This window comes from Oncorhynchus mykiss, chromosome 2, assembly GCF_057628025.1.
Source record: "Oncorhynchus mykiss isolate SJ-2025 chromosome 2, ASM5762802v1, whole genome shotgun sequence".
In the NCBI taxonomy this organism is placed as follows: Eukaryota; Metazoa; Chordata; class Actinopteri; order Salmoniformes; family Salmonidae; genus Oncorhynchus; species Oncorhynchus mykiss.
Window position 1 is genome coordinate 27237501 of NC_143023.1, and position 20167 is coordinate 27257667.

The 20167-nt window shown below is 44.7% G+C and overlaps 1 protein-coding gene across 39 annotated transcripts in view; it reads right to left on the minus strand.

Moving 5' to 3' along the window:
- The window catches only part of LOC110485663 (regulating synaptic membrane exocytosis protein 2), a 208598-nt gene that overhangs the window by 154813 nt on the left and 33618 nt on the right, over nucleotides 1–20167 (minus strand). For 30 of the 39 annotated variants that reach the window (XM_090194740.1, XM_090194692.1, XM_090194757.1 and 27 more), the window contains exon 2: nucleotides 8556–8787. In XM_090194740.1, coding sequence (XP_090050866.1) covers nucleotides 8556–8787 — 232 coding nt within the window. Of the gene's footprint in view, nucleotides 1–4292; nucleotides 4867–8555; nucleotides 8788–13860; nucleotides 13969–14579; nucleotides 14613–20167 lie in introns of those variants that run through there. The other 9 variants (XM_090194710.1, XM_090194789.1, XM_090194695.1 and 6 more) reach the window with 3 other exon arrangements.

Below are 20167 nucleotides of genomic sequence, written 5' to 3' on the forward strand. Positions count from 1 at the left end.
TGGAGGTTTTGGCTAGTTCGCGGTTTGTCCGGGGAACGTCCCGAAGGACGTTTTTAGGACGTTCTTTGCATGTTGTGTCATGGTCCCCTGAAGGTCTTGTCTAGTTCCCGGTTTGTCCCGGGAAAGTAATTAAATGGTATGGGGTTTTAAAGTAAGTTAAACATGTTAACCCTTGCAGGGCTGCTGGCCCAGAAGGCATCCCTAGCCACGTCCTCAGAGCATGTGCAGACCAGCTGGCTGGTGTGTTTACAGACATATTTAATCGCTCCCTATCCCAGTCTGTTGTCCCCATATGCTTCAAGATGACTACCATTGTTCCTGTACCCAAGAAGGCAAAGATAACTGAACTAAGTGACTACTGCCACGAAGCACTCACTTCTGTCATCATGAAGTACTTTGAGAAGCTAGTCAAGGATCATATCACCGCCACCTTACCGGCCACCCTAGACCCACTTCAGTTTGCATACCGCCTTTACCAGTTTGCATATTGCACTGCACACTGCCCTATCCCATCTGGACATAAAGAATACCTATGTAAGAAGGGTGTGCACTCAGCCCTCTCCTGTACTCCCTGTTCAGCCACGACTGCATGGCCATGCATGCCTCCAACTCAATCATCAAGTTTGCAGACGACACAACAGTAGTGGGCTTGATCACCAACAACGACGAGACAGCCTACAGGGAGGAGGTGAGGGCACTAGGAGTGTGGTGTCAGGACAACAACCTCTCACTCAACGTCAACAAAACAAAGGATATGATGTTGGACTTTAGGAAACAGCAGAGGGAGCACCCCCCTATCCACATCGAAGGGACAGCAGTGGAGAAGGTGGAAAGTTTTAAGTTCCTCGGCGTACACATCACAGACAAACTGAAATGGTCCACCCACACAGACAGTGTGGTGAAGAAGGTGCAACAGCGCCTCTTCAACTTCAGGAGGCTGAAGAAATTTGGCTTGTCACCCAAAACCCTGATAAACTTTTACAGGTGCACAATCGAGAGCATCCTGTCGGGCTGTATCACCACGTGGTACCGCAACTGCACCGACCTCAACCGCAAGGCTCTCCAGAGGGTGGTGTGGTCTGCACAACGGGTGGTGTGATCTGCACAATGGTTGCATCACCCGGGGCAAACTACCTGCCCTCCAGGACACCTACAGCACCCAATGTCACAGGAAGGCCAAAAAGATCATCAAGGACAACAACCACCCGAGGCCACTGCCTGTTCACACCTCTATCATCCAAAAGGCGAGGTCAGTACAGGTGCATCAAAGCTAGGACCAAGAGATTGAGAAACAGCTTCTATCTCAAGGCCATCAGACTGCTAAACAGCCATCACAAACTCAGAGAGGCTGCTGCCTACAATGAGACCCATCACTGGACACTTTAATAAAGATCACTAGTCACTTTAAATAATGCCACATTAATAATGTTTACCTATCTTACATCTTACCTATCTTACATATCACCAGTATATACTACAATGAGACCCAATCACTGGACACTTTAATAAAGATCACTAATCACTTTAAATAATGCCACATAGATAATGTTTACCTATCTTACATTACTCATATCACCAGTATATACTATATTGAGACCCAATCACTGGACACTTTAATAAAGATCACTAGTTACTTTAAACAATGCCTCTCTAAATAATGCCACTTTAATAATGTTTACATATCTTACATTACTCATATCACATGTATATACTGTATACTTATACCATCTACTGCAGCTTGCCTATGCCGCTCGGCCATCGCTCATCCATATACTTATATGCACATGTTCTCATTCACCACTTTAGATTTGTGTGTATTAGGTAGTTGTTGGGGAATTGTTAGATTACTTGTTAGATTTGTTGGTATTAGGTAGTTATTGGGAATTGTTAGATTACTTTTTAGATTTGTTGGTATTAGGTAGTTATTGGGAAATGTTAGATTGCTTGTTAGATATTACTGCACTGTTGGAACTAGAAGCACAAGCATTTCGCTACGCTCACATTAACATCTGCTAACCATGTGTATGTGACCAATAAAAAAAAGATTTTGATTTGAAGTGATACACTGTTCAGCTAAAATAGTGTAAAAATCTTTACTCAGCGAGATACCTAGTCAGTTGCACAACAGCATGCCTTCAACCAAAATGTGTCCTCTGAAACAGAGAGGTGTGGAGGGGCTGCCTTAAATGACGTACTGCCCCCCGCAGTTGTGCTCCTCAGTTTTGCTCAAGAGCAGAACTGCAGATTTTTCCATCTTACCAGTTTGGCGATTCAAACCAGCGACCTTTCGGTTACTGATGTGTGCTGGAGCATAGGTACTGTATGCTACTGATCTATTGTATTAGGCTACGATGGGTACCATCAAGCTGCTTAGATTGATATGTCATTTGTTATCTAATGTTTTTTCATTTAAATTGAAGGTGGGTTCATACATCCTTATCATCTTTCGCATTTGCATTTGGTCCCATACAAAGATATTATACTCCATATTTTATTCCATCTGTTTACTCCATCTAATCCATCTGGACTTGAATCAATAACTTCTATCTAAGATGAGCATGCCTAGCGTTCAGACAACCTCGTCTGTTGCAAATCTCTACAGCCAAACAATGCTATAGCTTATTTCAAGGGTGGTGCTGTGGTGGTGCTTTCGATGACCAATCTACCGTATGTTCATCACTTTCTAAGAGACAATTTACAGCATTGACTGAAAGTCCTTTAAGATAGAGAGCAGCCTTCAGCTTTCCCAGTTTGTGCTGAGCTTTGTTTAGCTGTCAAGCCTGTGGTGCTACACTACATCAAAGTAAAATGAACAGGGGAGGGAGGAGACAATCGCCTCTTTCTGATACATATGTTCCAGTAGCCAATACTCAGTCAATGAGCTCTCTCTTGTGGCCAAGAAGCAGCACTACACCACAACAGCATCCTACCAAAACAGTTGAGGGGAGCATGATATTATCAAACTTCAAAGCTAAAGGACAATAAAAATACCATGGTGACCATTTTTAACTATTAAGAGAATTGCAACCGTTGTTGCAGTACTTGAGTCCAAATAGTGACTGTTCTTTCGGGGACAAAAACACATACTTGGTATCATATCTTGCAGACTAAATGTATTCCCAAACATCAAATGTTAATGTATCTTGTTCATAGCATTCAGAGAACAAAAATATCACATACTATAAAGAGATGTGCGTCATGGTAAAATATTAATGTGATGGTGAATAGACTGTCATCCGTATCATATTGCCTGTTTCCCTCCCAGTCTCACCTGAACTTAACTGAGCTCATTAAAAACTCATAGTTTAAGGGAACATGTCTGGGGAACATATTGGCTTTGAAACTGAGTTTGCACTTGAGTCGACTGTGTCTGAAACATACAGAACTTAATCCATCATTCGGCACTCCTTTTTCCCCATGCAACACACGTTTTTATGTGTGTTATTAAAAACGTGTGATAAACGATATATAACCTATATAACCTAAGATGAAATATACCACATTCTTCTAAATGTGTGTGTGTAAAGATCTCAAAAAGACAGAGGGAAACACGTGTTAAAGTATGTTTCATGAAACCGTGTAGCCTAAATAGAGGTGAAAGAAGAGCCGACTCTCACATGCTCGACACACCGTCTGGCACGTGGTGCATCACATTTGAATGAGGTTCTAAATTTAGTGTGTCGGGCGCGCGGTAATAATAATAGACTTGATGCATAAATGTATGCCCCGTTATTTTGACCGAAGTTCAGAAAGACTTGAGAGAGAAAGATGAGAGCGGCTTGAGAAATGGAGAGACTGGATTCACACAGAGAGATGGCAGATGTCTTTCACAGACCCCCCCTAAACCCTGTGACATTATTTACAAAGCCAAAGTCTATTTTTGGTATTACTTAGGCATTTGGCATGCAAAGTCGGCTTATCAAAGCGCTGTTCACTGTTTCACACACATTTTAGAAAACACCATATATATTCAGAATTTCAGAGAACATGATGTAATGAGAACTTTCACCGAAAATGAGCACTACATAGCCTAAAACATCCATATAAAGATGTTCAGACTACCAGGCTATAACAAGGTGTTTATAACATGTAGGCATTCATAATAGCATATAATTCATTCATCATTGGTCATATTATCATCTACATTAAAATACTCTGACTACTTATGCAAACAGTGCACAACAGTCTATAGCCTACATGTGCATTGTAAATGCAGTATCCAAACGGCTGATTGTGAGCCCAGCGTATTGAATAACTTGCAGCCAAGACAATCCATTTTACATTTAGCTTACCCATGGTAACGACGGTAAGCATCGTGTCCGTGCAGGAAAAACAATGTATGTAATCCTAATTTGTTGGAAATGTTACGGGGCAGCGTGCAGTAAAATCAGGAGGAGACAGACTGAGGCGCCGACCTTCAACACCGTTCAGCACCGCGGACAGTACCTAGTCGGACAACAGACAGGCAGCTAGCTCTGCTCAATGTAGCCCGCGTGAAGGTTACGCGATGCTAATAATGTATGTGATTTGTCCAGGCTGCAAATAATACCACCCAGTCAGACAGTCTTAAATTCCAAACATAATTATTTTCTAGACAGATTATTTACAGAAAATAACAAAATACGTGTCTGCCACGATGTCAAATAGAAAACGATACAGTCCCTTCATAAATGCAGTAAAGGATTCCAATTTTGAAACGCGGCACACAAAAAAGAAGCATACAGAAGCAGCTTCGTGGGAGGAAAGATGTGCAAGAGTGAGCAATCATGTTTTACCGCCGCTGTATTAGACCTACTAGTTAAGTCTTCATTACTAATAGATGCGGGTGTGAGTCTCCCGCTACCGAGGATTATTCGAGCTCATTATAAATGCAGCGCGTCCCCCCGTGGTGCTGGGCGGCCCAACTGTGCTCAAAGAATCCAGTGTGTGCCCTTACACGCCCGTGACGCTCAGGGACTCACCAAGCTAATTCTGATGCGCCACAACAACGTGTTCTTCTAAATTCACTGGAATATTAGGCTATTTTTACTTTGATGAGTCCAGAAAGATCCAATAAGTGTGAGTTCTGTTCGTTTGCAGCAGAGTGAATGAAAGCTGAGAGCCAAGAGCACCACAGCACATGTGATGTCCTCAAAAGTCATGTTAATCACGAATGACTTGGTCTCAGGAGACTTGATTCCTGAGGCATTTTTTAGCAACATCAGAGGAATTGAAATGTTGAACAGTCCTACTATAAGGACTGAGGAGGGAGAGGGATTCTGGGGGTTCAAAAAATGTACATAGTGCACTGTATGTCTTTCAAAGGCTCCATCTATATCTCTAAAATCCTTCCTGGTGTAAGTTTTGTCTACTGTGTAGCAGCTGAGCTGAGACTAGACTGACCTGTGGTTACATATAAAGGCCTTCAGTACTGTCTTATCAGACTGGATGTCCTTCACCTCTTTACTGTAGGCTAATATCAACCAAAGATATATAACAAAATATCATATTTTATTGTCATAACCATGAGTCTGATAGGCTATACTAGACTAAATAAGAAAATAAATCATCTCGGGGCTCAGTTTAATGTAGCTCAAATCCATCTCAAACCTTCACTCCTGCTTCTTCTCCTGCCTCTCTGTGAAACTCTCAGCAGCAAGTCTGTCCTATCGTATTCCAGTGTCCAACAGCTCTGTTAGAGGCCCCAGACACTGAGGCGTGTAAATATTGATGCCGTTTCACAGAACAAGAGATCTCTCATCACGGCTACCACTGGTTGTGGGAAGGAAAGAGAATACTGATGGAAAAAGGACAGATTTCACCACCACCACAAGCACCTCTTTGACTGACACACAAGCTTTCAGACGTGACAAGCTACTGCAGGTGGTTGGGCTGACCAAAACATCCCCAACTGAGCTATATAGTCTTAGTTAACGAACTTGCAATAACATAACATCTATTCTTATTATGAGACTCTGAAGAGTGTTGGGTGTGAGTCTGTGTGCACGCGGCGTGTGTGTGTGAACATGAAAGGGCTTTATTGTGTCCAACATGTGTAGGGCTCTGGTCAAAAGTAGTTCACTATATAGGGAATAGGGTGCCATTTGAGACATCCTTTAGGTCCATGAGCCCTGCCCTCAGAGGTCCAGCAGTCGGGCCCCCAGTGACATCCCCCTCCTTGGGTTGAAAAACTATCTGGTCACACAGCCCTGTCTGGGAACCAAACCCCTGGATCAGCTGGCCCTGAGGGCTCCGTGAGGGCTTGGAGCACTGCAACTAGATACAGGGGAGGCAGTGTCTGTGTAAACAACGTCCCTCTGGCTGAGACAGCAGCACATCTACTGAACGTATGTACACCTCCACCTCCACCCCCACCATCCATCCATCTCCATCTCCATTCCTCTACTGCACATCCTCCACATCCAGACCAGTAATAACAACTGTTTTCCTTTCAAATACTTTAGCTGCATGTGCCATTTGGGATGCAACCAATGTATTTTCATGGCCAAGAAGACAGATCGCTACAATACCAGGCTAACAGTGGGCAGGGCAGCAGTGGGCCTATCCTCCTATCCTTTGATCTGATACCAGGGCAGATCTGCCAACACTCCCACTACTCATCACACTGTCCCAAGCCTACTGCTGCTGCTGCCTCCTGCCAGCCCACAGCCACGACTCAACACCATCTGTAGGCTACAACTCTGGAGGAAACCCATCCTCCACCCATAATCAGTCAACAACAAAGACAGACAGGCAGCCTTGGCAGCCGACGGACGGAAGGTCCCGTGGAGGTGGACTCTCAGCTCAGTCATAGCTGTTAAGGGAAAACTTTGACAGGGATTTGGTACAAACTTTGCACTGAAAATGGAACAAAGACACCAAAATATATTTTCTGACATATACTTTATATGTTCCATTTTGGTCTGGCCTTCAACATGATATGATTGACTCACAGATGTGATTGGTCAAAAATCATGTGTTCAGGGTACTGTATGTGTATATTACAGTCTGAGAAGCATCTTATGGGGGCGAAGGAGCGATGCTTCTATTCAGACTTTTCTTAGTCGAGATGCGAAAAAGGTTGGAAAAGGATTTGCTAACCACTTTGTCCTCCTGTTGCAATTCCGCGAGAGCAGGAATGCAGCAGACAGAGATAGAGGGAGTGAAAGACAGGGACAGAGAGAGAGAGAGGAAGAAAGGAACGGGGAGAAAGATTGTGAGTGACATTAGTACACTTTGACACATCGCATTCCGACAGTGAGGGTATTGGACGGCACCAAGCATAAACACTCAGTCACATAATAATAAATCAAGGCTTACTCTGTAGGAGGATTTCACAACAAGGTTAGTTAGTTAGACAGTGGAGCAGCATGGTAATACACAGCAGACATGAGATTTGGGGCTGTTGTGAGACGCCAGGGGAGAAGCTCCCCCCAGTGGTAAAGAAAGAGATTTACATATGACATAATTAGGAGACCCTCTTATCCAGAGCTACTGCGGTTAAGTGCCTTGCTCAAGGGCACATCGACTCTGGGATTCAAACCAGCAGCCTTTCGACTACTGGCCCAACACTTTTAAATGTTTTTTTCACCCCTTTTTTCTCCCCAATATCGTGGTATCCAATTGGTAGTAGTTAGTCTTGTCTCATCGCTGCAACTTCCGTATGGACTCGGGAGAGGTGAAGGTCGAGAGCCATGCGTCCTCCGAAACACAACCCAACCAAGCCGCACTGCTTCTTGACACAATGCCCTTCCAACCCGCACCAATGTGTCGGAGGAAACACCGTACACCTGGCGACCGTGGCAGCATGCACTGCGCCAAGCCCGCCACAGGAGTCGCTAGTGCGCGATTAGATAAGGCTATCCCTTGACAAGGCTAACCCGGACGACGCTGGGCCAAATGTGTGCCGCACCTCCTCCCGGTCGCGGCCGGCTGCGACAGATCCTGGACTCAAACCCAGAATCTCTAGTGGCACAGCTGGCACAGCTAGCACTGCGATGCAGTGCCTTAGACTCCTGTGCAACTCGGGAGGCCCTGCCCAACACTTATAACTACTAGGCTACCTGACGCCATGCTAAAAACAAGACCTGAAGAAATCACTGCATCTAGAATCATCCTTCACCAGATTCACAGTCATGCAGAGAATATGAATGGGAGAAACATTGGTAGGAGTTGGTATATGGTATAGATCGTCAGTAGGGATGTGTTGTGAGCTGCACCACTGTCTGTATCTGGCTTGAGGCCCGGTTTCTGATTTCACACTAATGTTTCATAACCCAGTGGAGGATTTGATTTGAGACAGAAATGAATGTACTAGTCAGGCTATTTTTGGGACCCAAGAGAGAGTATCAGCAAAAAAACACTCTCTCACGACAGCTGGACTGGACTGGCCTGCATGTGATTGTATAAAACGAATTGTATTGACAAATTACTTCCTCCTTCTCACTGTAATCTTACAAGAGGACAATCACTACAAAACATTTTTCCAGGTATGCATGCATGTGTGTGTGTGCGTGCGTGCGTGAGTGAGTTCATAGACACAGACAAACAGAGGTAGCTAGGCTCAACCTCCTCACCTTATTTGACCGCAGAGACACTCGTCCTCCGCACCGAGCACAGAATTTCGTTTGGCAATATGAACAGAGGTGGCCGCAGCCGTCAGCGAATTTGGTTTTGTGGCAAATCCCGCAGGTAGGAGAGTCGTTGGGGTTCTTCTGGGGTTCTCCTGTCGTCCCCGTCTGCGGGGTCGTATCATCCCCCATCTTCTTCACCTGGTCCTTGTAGCTCTCAAACTGCTGGTGCAACTTCCTGCAAGGAAGGAAGCAAGAGAGGAGCGCAGTTAGGAAAAGATCAGTTCAGAACAGAAACGTTGTCCTAAATGGCTCTCTAGTCCCTAGTTCCGTTAAAGTGCACTACTTTCGTCAGAGTATAACAATGCACTTCAGGGGATAGGAAGTCATTTCAGATGTCTTTGTGCTGTAGCTAACTGCAGGATGTTGTGTGAAGTCCATTAGTGTTGGTAGACAGCAAAGCAGCGTATGTAGCTCTGATTCCTTTCTAAGAGAAATGGAGGGAACACTTTCTATGAGGAACATGCTTTATAATGGCCTTGATTATATATACTTATAGAAAGTGTAACCAAAAGGTTTTGTCAACCAAATAACCTACAGTTTGTTACACACAACTGTCAGAGAAATGTTTGTATGTTCTGCATTGCATATTGTTGTACTGTCACTATAGTTCTCCATTCACATAGAGTTGCACCCATCTTTACTGAAACAAGGCGGGCCAGGTAGGAAGGTATAGAGTTTGCATCACAAGTTTAAAAGCCTAACTTAATTCCACTTACTCAGGTTCCCGGAGTTTAATGAATCATTTGTACCTGTGTTTCTATTTCAGGGCGGGGCCCGAGACGTAAGCTAATACAGCCCTCCAAATGTCAATGCCCACACTTCAGTGGAAAGAACACATCACATCTGTTTTTCACAGCAACAACATCATGACTGGGTAGCCCTACACTACAGCATCCATCCAACCATCGGGCTAACAGTGCCTTTAGACAGTGCAGAGGAATCAGACTATTGAGTAGGCCTCCATGTGGATTACTGAAACAACGGCACCCTTCAAAAGACTTTGTATACGTCCCAAATGGCATCCTATTCCCTACACAGTGCACTACTTTTGACTAGTGCCCTGTGGGAAATGGGTGCCAAATAAAAAAAGGGGGTCATTTGGAAGGAAGCTTTTAGCTCAACGTTCTCTTTTAATCTGCACCGCCTGCTCAAAACACTAGATGTACATTCAGTGTCATCTTTTCCTATACTCTCCCAATGCACCCACACATGACAGGTCCAATCGGACCTGAGGACCAGAGGACCCTGAAACGCTACCTCACACAGACAGACCAGCATGCATTTTGTATGACACATGTCAATCGGGTGTATCCTTAGAAACTAAAACCCTGGCTGACTTCATGATATGGCGTTTAGAATTGGTTTCGTCTCCACATTTTCCCCTGCAACATTCATTAGTCACGTGAATTATTAACCAGAGCTATCCTTTTTACCGTCCGTATGCATGGCCTGGTGTCGCGTAGGTGATAAACATGCTGCCTCTTCTTTCCCACAAACAGGCCTTTTCTTTAGATCCCAAATGTAATTGGCGCGTGACTCGATGTGGCTGGGCCTTGTCTGATGACGATCACCCTGCTGAACACTAGATAGAGACGGGACCCTGGATGGCACCTCTCTGTGTCACACTGCCACGCTGCTTTGCCCACTCTGAATGAACACTGGGCTACTACTGTCACTATGTACTGAACACAGATTAGACCTGGGACGTGGTGGTGTGGTGTTGTTTAACACACAGACAAACACACAGACACCAGAACAAGTCTACAGATAGAAGACTTGTTAATGGTATGTGCATATTGGGTAGCAGTGTCTGCTGTTTAGGGCAGGGGTTCTCGAAATGCAACTTTTTGGTCTCCGATGTAACGCTCGCCATGGGTGGAAGAAGAGGAGGACCAATGCGCAGCATGGTAAGTGTCCATATTGTTTTAATGAGAATACTGAACACTGAACAAAAACAATAAAACAACAAAACGAACAGTCCTGAACAGGGAAGCAAAACACAGAACAGAAAATAATCTCCCACAAAACAGGTGGGAAAAGGCTACGATGGGAAAAGGTGGGAAAAGGTATGATTCTCAATCAGAGACAACGAACAACACCTGCCTCTGATTGAGAACCATACCAGGTCAAACACAAAACCACAACATAGAAAAAAGAACATAAACTACCCACCCAACTCACGCCCTGACCATACTAAAACAAAGACATAACAAAATAACTAAGGTCAGAACGTGACATCCATTGCCAAGAGGTGGGTCTTTAAAATGTTTCTTCCCACAGTCTGAGACTTGGATTGTCCGGCCATGCACTACCGAAGTCATAGTAAAACTCCTTGCTATTTTTATTTCACTCGAGTTATGGGGTATCCCTGATGAATTTGTTATCGCAAAAGGGGTTACTGGCCCCAAAAAGTTTGAGAACCGCTGGTTTAGTGGGCATATAGAGGCTTCTAGATTCACTATTGAGAGTCACTAGAGAGCTGCCATTCAAGATGCAACTCTCTCTAAACCAGGAAGAGGGTTAGGAAGAGGAGAGGGGTAGGAAGAGATAGGGAGAAGAAGAAAGAGAGGGAAAGGAGGGGTAGGTAGAGGAGATGGCCAGGGAAAATATGGAGAGGAATAGAGTGAGAAGGAGGAGGAGAGAAATAGAGGAGGAGAAAGGGGGAGGAGAGGGGTATATTGAGAGGTTCAGGCAGCTGGTGGATGGCTCCCGTTCCTCATCCGTCTCCCTCTCGGTCAAACCTGGTCAAACGCGCATGACACAGCTGACATGTAATCATATGCTGCTCATTGTATCAGCTCTGGCTGTCTATCCGACCCTTCTTACCTCTGAACCACACTAACACAGGCTGCATAAACAGGCCGAAACATGAGCCCTGCCCTGTCCTCTACTGTATACCATATGACGGAGCTAACATAGTATCCCTACCAGGACCCAGCCAAGACCGGAAACTCAATACGTGTCTGCCTGTTGGCCTTAAGTATGAACTCAGGAGGTTATTTTATCAAGACATGACTTTTAAATGATTAAAATTGTGTTCCTTGTGGATGTCAGACTGAGTGACATAACATTGATGTCACCATCTGATGTCATGTTTCTGTGATATAGCACAGTCACGGTGCTATATCACAGAAACAAGACGCATTTATTCAACCACAATGCAATATTGATATAATCTGTTCCTATTGTAGCACTATTACAGTTTTAAAATGTAAATGGCTGTCACTTAATCCAAAGATGTATCATGCATTTTATAGATTACATTTCTTGTATTCTTCACCATAGTAAAATAAACCTAAAGAATATGGTCATTTTCCTGAAGAAAAGTTGTGTGCTTGCTCCAGCTGTCCAAAAGTATCATTTGAAAGCAGAATTGACTCTTGGCCATAGGCAGCGCGTACATAAGGTTTATCCTAAAGTAAATTGAATTAATTGCCAAAATTATATAGCCTAATACAGAATACTCTACACAAAAATACATAAAATCATTACTACACCAAAAAGCTTAAAAATAATAAAAACCTGTGGATTGTTTAAATCGCATAGCCGGAAGGGTCCTCATTTTTGGGCAGCGTGCACGGCAAATACCGAATAGATGATTGTTGAGTTGCGAATGTCAGCGAAAGAGAGGCCCAGCCAGGCATATCGCAATATTTCAAAATACAATCGCGTGAAAACTTCGGTGGAACAGCAAATGGCTATTTTTGTATGGAGAACACCATCAAAAGACTAATCTGCCTGTTATAAAAATTCTCAATTTATTTGAGCGAATAGTAACCTATTTTAGCGGAGCATCGGCCGTATCCCCGGTGAGTGTGCATATTCACTGTCTTTATCATTGGGTCAGTTTTTGGACAATCATTTCCTCTTCCATATTGTCTTTCTGGCTCCTCTTTTCGTAGACCTATTAGATAGTATTGACCTATTAGATAGTATTGACCTATTAGATAGTATTGACCTATTAGATAGTATTGACCTATTAGATAGTATTGACCTATTAGATAGTATTGACCTATTAGATAGTATTGACCTATTAGATTTTTATTGATCTGTTTGACAGTCAGCAGAGTTTAAGATACCCTGTCATTTTTTGTCGTAATAAAAGATTCAGCTATGTATGTACGAGCCTTAAGCTCTACAGTACAGTGAAGGCTCTTGACTCTGTGTATCATGCAGGCCTTCGTTTTGTCACAAATCAGAGATGTCTATATAACTCTACATTGTGATCCGTCGGATGAACATCAATAGTAACACGCAGGCTCCAACACTGGCAAGTTCTAATTTATAAGGTCATTTTAGGAAAACTACCATTTTATCTATCCTCTCTTCTAGCTTGAAATAAAAACACATACAAGCTCAGATCCCAATCTTGTTTATAGGCTCACGGAGTCACGGAAATTTGAACTGAGCATGGAAAAAGGTCCTGTCATTACACAGCCCCCTTGTCATGGAATTCCCTCCAAGACAACATAAAACTCAATGACCTGGTGTCCCTGGAGGAGGAACAGGTTGTTCAGACATGTCATTGTTTCTAGTTGTCACCCCATGTCAATAATTTGCCATGCCTTATATAAGGAAGAACTTTGTTTTACTACACACACACACACACACACACACACACACACACACACACACACACACACACACACACACACACACACACACACACACACACACACACACATCCACTGTTTGTTTGCTGTTGTATTTGTGCTGTTGCCAGTGACTTCTGTCTGTGTTGTCCGTTTTGGCTTACAAAGTTTTTGTCCCAGCCCAGGAGGCCTTTTGCTTCTTGCCAGGCCATCGTTGTAAATAAGAATTTGTTCTTATTGACTTGCCTGGTTAGATAAAGGTTCAATAAAAAATACATCTCCAGTCATATAAAGTGTAGTAGAATTGCATGAAATGTGTTTATAAAAGCCCATATATTTCCCAAACAGTGATTGAGTTATATTATTAGCATAAATCATGACTATCCCATCGACTCATCACATTGGAAATAGCAGACTATCTTACATAAGTCTGCAAAAGTGGTGATGCATGGAATGCTTTATTATAAAGGAACATTTTTATGGTGAAAATGAGCTTCCCCAAAATTGAGACTCATGCGCCGCCTATGCTCTTGGCAGTATCTGACAGGTCAGAGGTCAAACATGTTGTACAGACCACACTAGTCAGCCATACTGTATGTTTAGGCATCCTACAGTAACTGTCTGGTTCAGGGGCAGACAGTGCACATCTTACTTACGTCTCAGGCTCAGACACAGGCTCAGGCTCCTTCTCATTTTGGGACTTTTGCTGAGGTTGCAGAACGTTATTTACCAGCTCAGTGATCCCACTAAAGGGACTAAACCACCTGTTCAAATAAGTAAGCAAACAACGTGACTGTACACCACACCACAGAAAGATGAAGAATCAACACATTGTCTGGGCTGGCTGAGACAAGGGAATCCCCCATTAAAGCACACACACCCAGCAAGGCTTACACAAAGTCAAAGTGGCGGTACTGTACGGAAGCCTAGCAGGGACATTCATTGTGATCACAGCAGACCAAGAAAGAGGAACAGTCAACCACATCCACAACCACAGAGAAAGAGGAGGAGAGGAAGTATAAAAGCAGGAAAGAAGCTACAGCCAATGGAAATGGGAATTGCATTGAATGGTCAGCCAATAGTTAGGAAGGTGGTAGTGGAGTAGTATAACGTTTTCATATAGATCAGATAGTTGCTGTGTTTAGAGGTAGATTTGGACACAATGCAGGACGGAAGGTAGCTGACTAGAAGCATCCAGTTCACACATGGATGAGGAAGTAAGGAGCCTGAAGGTGAAGCTCCCAGAATGCAAATGACACAACAGGGCGAGCCAATATCAGGGGAGAAGGGGCGGGGCCCACTGTGACAGGAAGCTACATTGACCAACAGGAAGAAGTGTCAAAGCCTAGAGCACTCTGGGTAATGTGTTACTTACTGTGCCGGCTGAGGCTTTTGTTCTTCTTTGACCCTAAAAAGATAAGTGTGGACAGCTCAGTGCTCAGTGCATACACAACACAAAGACATGGAGAACACACACACAAAACAACACAAAGACATGGAGAACACACACAAAACAACACAAAGACATGGAGAACACACACAAAACAACACAAATAAATACATACATAGACATAAACAATGATGATGACGAGGATGAACATAATTACTGAATATTGTAATAGCTTTAAAGCATACAGTATAATCAAGATATCAGTGATGATGATGATGAACATAATTACTGTATATTGTAATAGCTTTAAGGCATATGATCAAGATATCAGTGATGATGATGATGACAAAAACACAACAATAGAAATCATAACGTTTTAAAATGACAGTAAAAACATAAATAAGAAAGATTCACAGGAACTAAATAATAAAATATTGTGCTGTCATGATGTTTGTGCTGTCATGTCACACCTGAATTGATTGAATAAGACTCTGGAACTCTAGCTGAGGGTCTCACTACTTCCAGACTTCCAAACCATTCACCAACCATTTCTTAACACATTTACAGCAGCAGACACATCATGTTAGAAAAAGTCCTCTTTGGTACAGAGCCTGTGGTCTCGTGGTTTAATCCCTGGATCCACTCTTCCTCATGACACTAGTAACCCACACATCACCCCTCACAATAAAGAGGTCAGATGACAGTCAAAAGGGTGACAACCAGGTTCATGTCCATAGACTGTATACCAAACAGGATGTCTACAGACATACAGTCTAAGACCAGTCTCACACACACAGTCTGTCTCTATCATCACGTCTATAGATTTTATATCTTCATATCTGTCTCATTTTCTAGTTTTGACCCTCTTTGTTTCACACATTATAAGCAGTAGCCTCCAGGTTTGACTGTATTTGGCTGAGGTTACACTGCTCTCTAGTGGACAGAAGTGTGGTTTCCTCTGCTAAGCGTTAAAGGGGAAGAGATATACACAGAATAGCAATACATAGCTGTTGAGTTGGAGCTGAGGTTGACTTGGAGTTCTGACATCATAGGTGGCACGGCCCACACCCCAGCCCCAGCCCTATACCCAAGCCCTATACCCCAACCCGAGCCCTATACCCCAACCCCAGTACTATACCCCAGCCCTATACCCCAACCCCAGTACTATACCTCAACGCCAGTAATATACCCCAGCCCTATACCCAAACCCCAGAACTATACCCCAGTACTATATGCCAGCCGTATACCCCAACCCCAGAACTATGCACCAGCCCCAGCACAATACCCCAACGCCAGTACTATACACCAGCCCCAGTACTATACGCCAGCCCCAACACTATACACCAGCCCCATCACTATAGCCCAACCCCAGTACTACACCCCAACCCCAGTACTATACCCCAACCAAAAGTACTATACCCCAACCCCAGTACTATACCCCAGCCCAATACCCCAACCAAAAGTTCTATACCCCAGCCCTATACCCAAACCCTATACCCCAACCCCAATACTATACCCCAACCCCAGTACTATACCCCAACCCCAGTACTATACCCCAACCCCAGTACTATACCACAGCCCTATACCCCAGCCATATACCCCAACCCCAGTACTATACCCCAAACCCAGCCCTATACACCAACCCCAGTACTATACCCCAGCCCTATACCCAAACCCTATACCCCAACCCCAATACTATACCCCAACCCCTGTACTACACTCCAACCCCAGTACTATACCCCAACCCTATACCCCAGCCATATACCCCAACCCCAGTACTATACCCCAACCCCAGCCCTATACCCCAACCCCAGTACTATACCCCAATCTCAGTACTATACCCCAGCCCTATACCCCAACCCTATACCCCAGCCCTATACCCCAGCCATATACCCCAGCCCTATACCCCAGCTCAAGTACTATAACCCAACCCCAGTACTATACCCCAACCCCAGTACTATACCCAAACCCCAGTACTACACCCCAACCCCAGTACTATACCCCAACCCCAGTACTATACCCCAGCCCTATACCCTATACCCCATCCCTATACCCCAGCCCTATACCCCAGCCCTATACCCCAACCCCAGTACTATACCTCAACCCCAGTACTACACCCCAAACACAGTACTATACCCCAGCCCAATACCCTAACCCCAGTACTATACCCCATCCCCAGTACTATACCACATCCCCAGCCCTATACCCCAACCCCAGTACTATACACCAGTACTATATGCCAGCCCTATACCCCAACCCCAATACTATACACCAGCCCTATACTCCAGCCCTATACCCCAACCCCAGTACTATACCCCAAACCCAGTACTATACCCCAGCCCTAAACCCCAACCCCAGTCCTATACCCCAACCCCAGTACTTTACCCCAACCTCAGTACTATACGCCAGCCCTATACCCCAGCCCCAGTACTATCTATACCCCAGCCCCAGTAATATACGCCAGCCCTATACCCCAGCCCCAGTACTATACCCCAGTCCCAGTAATATATGCCAGCCCTATACCCCAACCCCAGTACTATACCCCAACCCCAGTACTATACGCCAGCCCTATACCCCAGCCCCAGTACTATCTATACCCCAGCACCAGTAATATACCCCAGCCCTACACCCCAGCCCCAGTACTATACCCCAACCCCAGTACTATACTCCAGTCATATACCCCAGCCCTATACCCCAACCCCAGTACTTTATGCCAGCCCTATACCCCAACCCTAGCCTTATATGCCAGCCCCAGTACTATAACCCAACCCCAGTACTATAACTCAGTACTATACGCCAGCCCTATACCCCAACCACAGTACTATACCCCAACCACAGTACTATACCCCAACCCCAGTACTATACCCCAGCCCCAGTACTATACCCCAAACCCAGCCCTATACCCCAACCCTAGTACTATACCCCAGCCTCAGCCCTATACCCCAACCCCAGTACAATACCCCAGCCCTAGTACTATACCCCAAACCCAGCCCTATACCACAGCACCAGTGCGATAACCCAGTACTATATGCCAGCCCCAGTACTATACCCCCATCCCCAGCCCTATACCCCAGCCCCAGTACTATACCCAAGTACTATATGCCAGCCGTATACCCCAACCCCAGAACTATGCACCAGCCCTATACCCCAGCCCTATACACCAACCCTAGCCCTATACACCAACCCTAGCCCTATTCCCCAGCCCCAGTACTATAACCCAACTCCAGTACTATACCCCAGTACTATATGCCAGCCGTATACCCCAACCCCAGAACTATGCACCAGCCCTATACCCCAGCCTTATACTCCAACCCCAGCCATATACCCCAGCCCCAGCACAATACCCCAGCCCCAGTACTATACACCAGCCCCAGTACTATACGCCAGCCCCAGCCCAATACCCCAACCCCAGTACTATACCCCAACCCCAGTACTATACCCCAAACCCAGTACTACACTCCAACACCAGTACTATACCCCAACCCCAGTACTATTCCCCAACCCTATACCCCAGCCCTATACCCCAGCCCTATAGCCCAACCCCAGTACTATACCCCAACCCCGGTACTACACCCCGACCCCAGTACTATACCCCAACCCCAGCCATATACCCCAGCCCTATACCCCAGCCCTATACCCCAACCCCAGTACTATACCCCAACCCCAGTACTATACCTCAGCCCTATACCCCAACCCCGGTACTATACCCCAGCCCTATACCCCAACCCCAGTACTATACCCCAGCCCCAGTAATATACGCAAGCCATATACCCCAGCCCCAGTACTATATGCCAGCCCTATACCCCAACCACAGTACTACAGTGCCTTGCGAAAGTATTCGGGCCCCTTGAACTTTGCGACCTTTTGCCACATTTCAGGCTTCAAACATAAAGATATTAAACTGTATTTTTTTGTGAAGAATCAACAACAAGTGGGACACAATCATGAAGTGGAATGACATTTATTGGATATTTCAAACTTTTTTAACAAATCATAAACTGAAAAATTGGGATTGCAAAATTATTCAGCCCCCTTAAGTTAATACTTTGTAGCGCCACCTTTTGCTGCGATTACAGCTGTAAGTCGCTTGGGGTATGTCTCTATCAGTTTTGCACATCGAGAGACTGACATTTTTTCCCATTCCTCCTTGCAAAACAGCTCGAGCTCACTGAGATTGGATGGAGAGCATTTGTGAACAGCAGTTTTCAGTTCTTTCCACAGATTCTCGATTGGATTCAGGTCTGGACTTTGACTTGGCCATTCTAACACCTGGATATGTTTATTTTTGAACCATTCCATTGTAGATTTTGCTTTATGTTTTGGATCATTGTCTTGTTGGAAGACAAATCTCCGTCCCAGTCTCAGGTCTTTTGCAGACTCCATCAGGTTTTCTTCCAGAATGGTCCTGTATTTGGCTCCATCCATCTTCCCATCAATTTTAACCATCTTCCCTGTCCCTGCTGAAGAAAAGCAGGCCCAAACCATGATGCTGCCACCACCATGTTTGACAGTGGGGATGGTGTGTTCAGCTGTGTTGCTTTTACGCCAAACATAACGTTTTGCATTGTTGCCAAAAAGTTCAATTTTGGTTTCATCTGACCAGAGCACCTTCTTCCACATGTTTGGTGTGTCTCCCAGGTGGCTTGTGGCAAACTTTAAACGACACTTTTTATGGATATCTTTAAGAAATGGCTTTCTTCTTGCCACTCTTCCATAAAGGCCAGATTTGTGCAATATACGACTGATTGTTGTCCTATGGACAGAGTCTCCCACCTCTGCTGTAGATCTGATCAGTCTTCTCCTTGTATGAGCTGAAAGTTTAGAGGGACGGCCAGGTCTTGGTAGATTTGCAGTGGTCTGATACTCCTTCCATTTCAATATTATCGCTTGCACAGTGCTCCTTGGGATGTTTAAAGCTTGGGAAATCTTTTTGTATCCAAATCCGGCTTTAAACTTCTTCACAACAGTATCTCGGACCTGCCTGGTGTGTTCCTTGTTCTTCATGATGCTCTCTGCGCTTTTAACGGACCTCTGAGACTATCACAGTGCAGGTGCATTTATACGGAGACTTGATTACACACAGGTGGATTGTATTTATCATCATTAGTCATTTAGGTCAACATTGGATCATTCAGAGATCCTCACTGAACTTCTGGAGAGAGTTTGCTGCACTGAAAGTAAAGGGGCTGAATAATTTTGCACGCCCAATTTTTCAGTTTTTGATTTGTTAAAAAAGTTTGAAATATCCAATAAATGTCGTTCCACTTCATGATTGTGTCCCACTTGTTGTTGATTCTTCACAAAAAAATACAGTTTTATATCTTTATGTTTCAAGCCTGAAATGTGGCAAAAGGTCACAGAGTTCAAGGGGGCCGAATACTTTCGCAAGGCACTGTATACCCCAGGCCCAGTAATATACACCAGCCCTGTACCCCAACCCCAGCACTATACGCCAGCCCAAACCCCAGCCCCAGTACTATACCCCAGCCCCAACACTATACCCCAACCCCAGTACTATACACCAGCACTATATGCCAGCCCTATACCCCAACCCCAATACTATACGCCAGCCC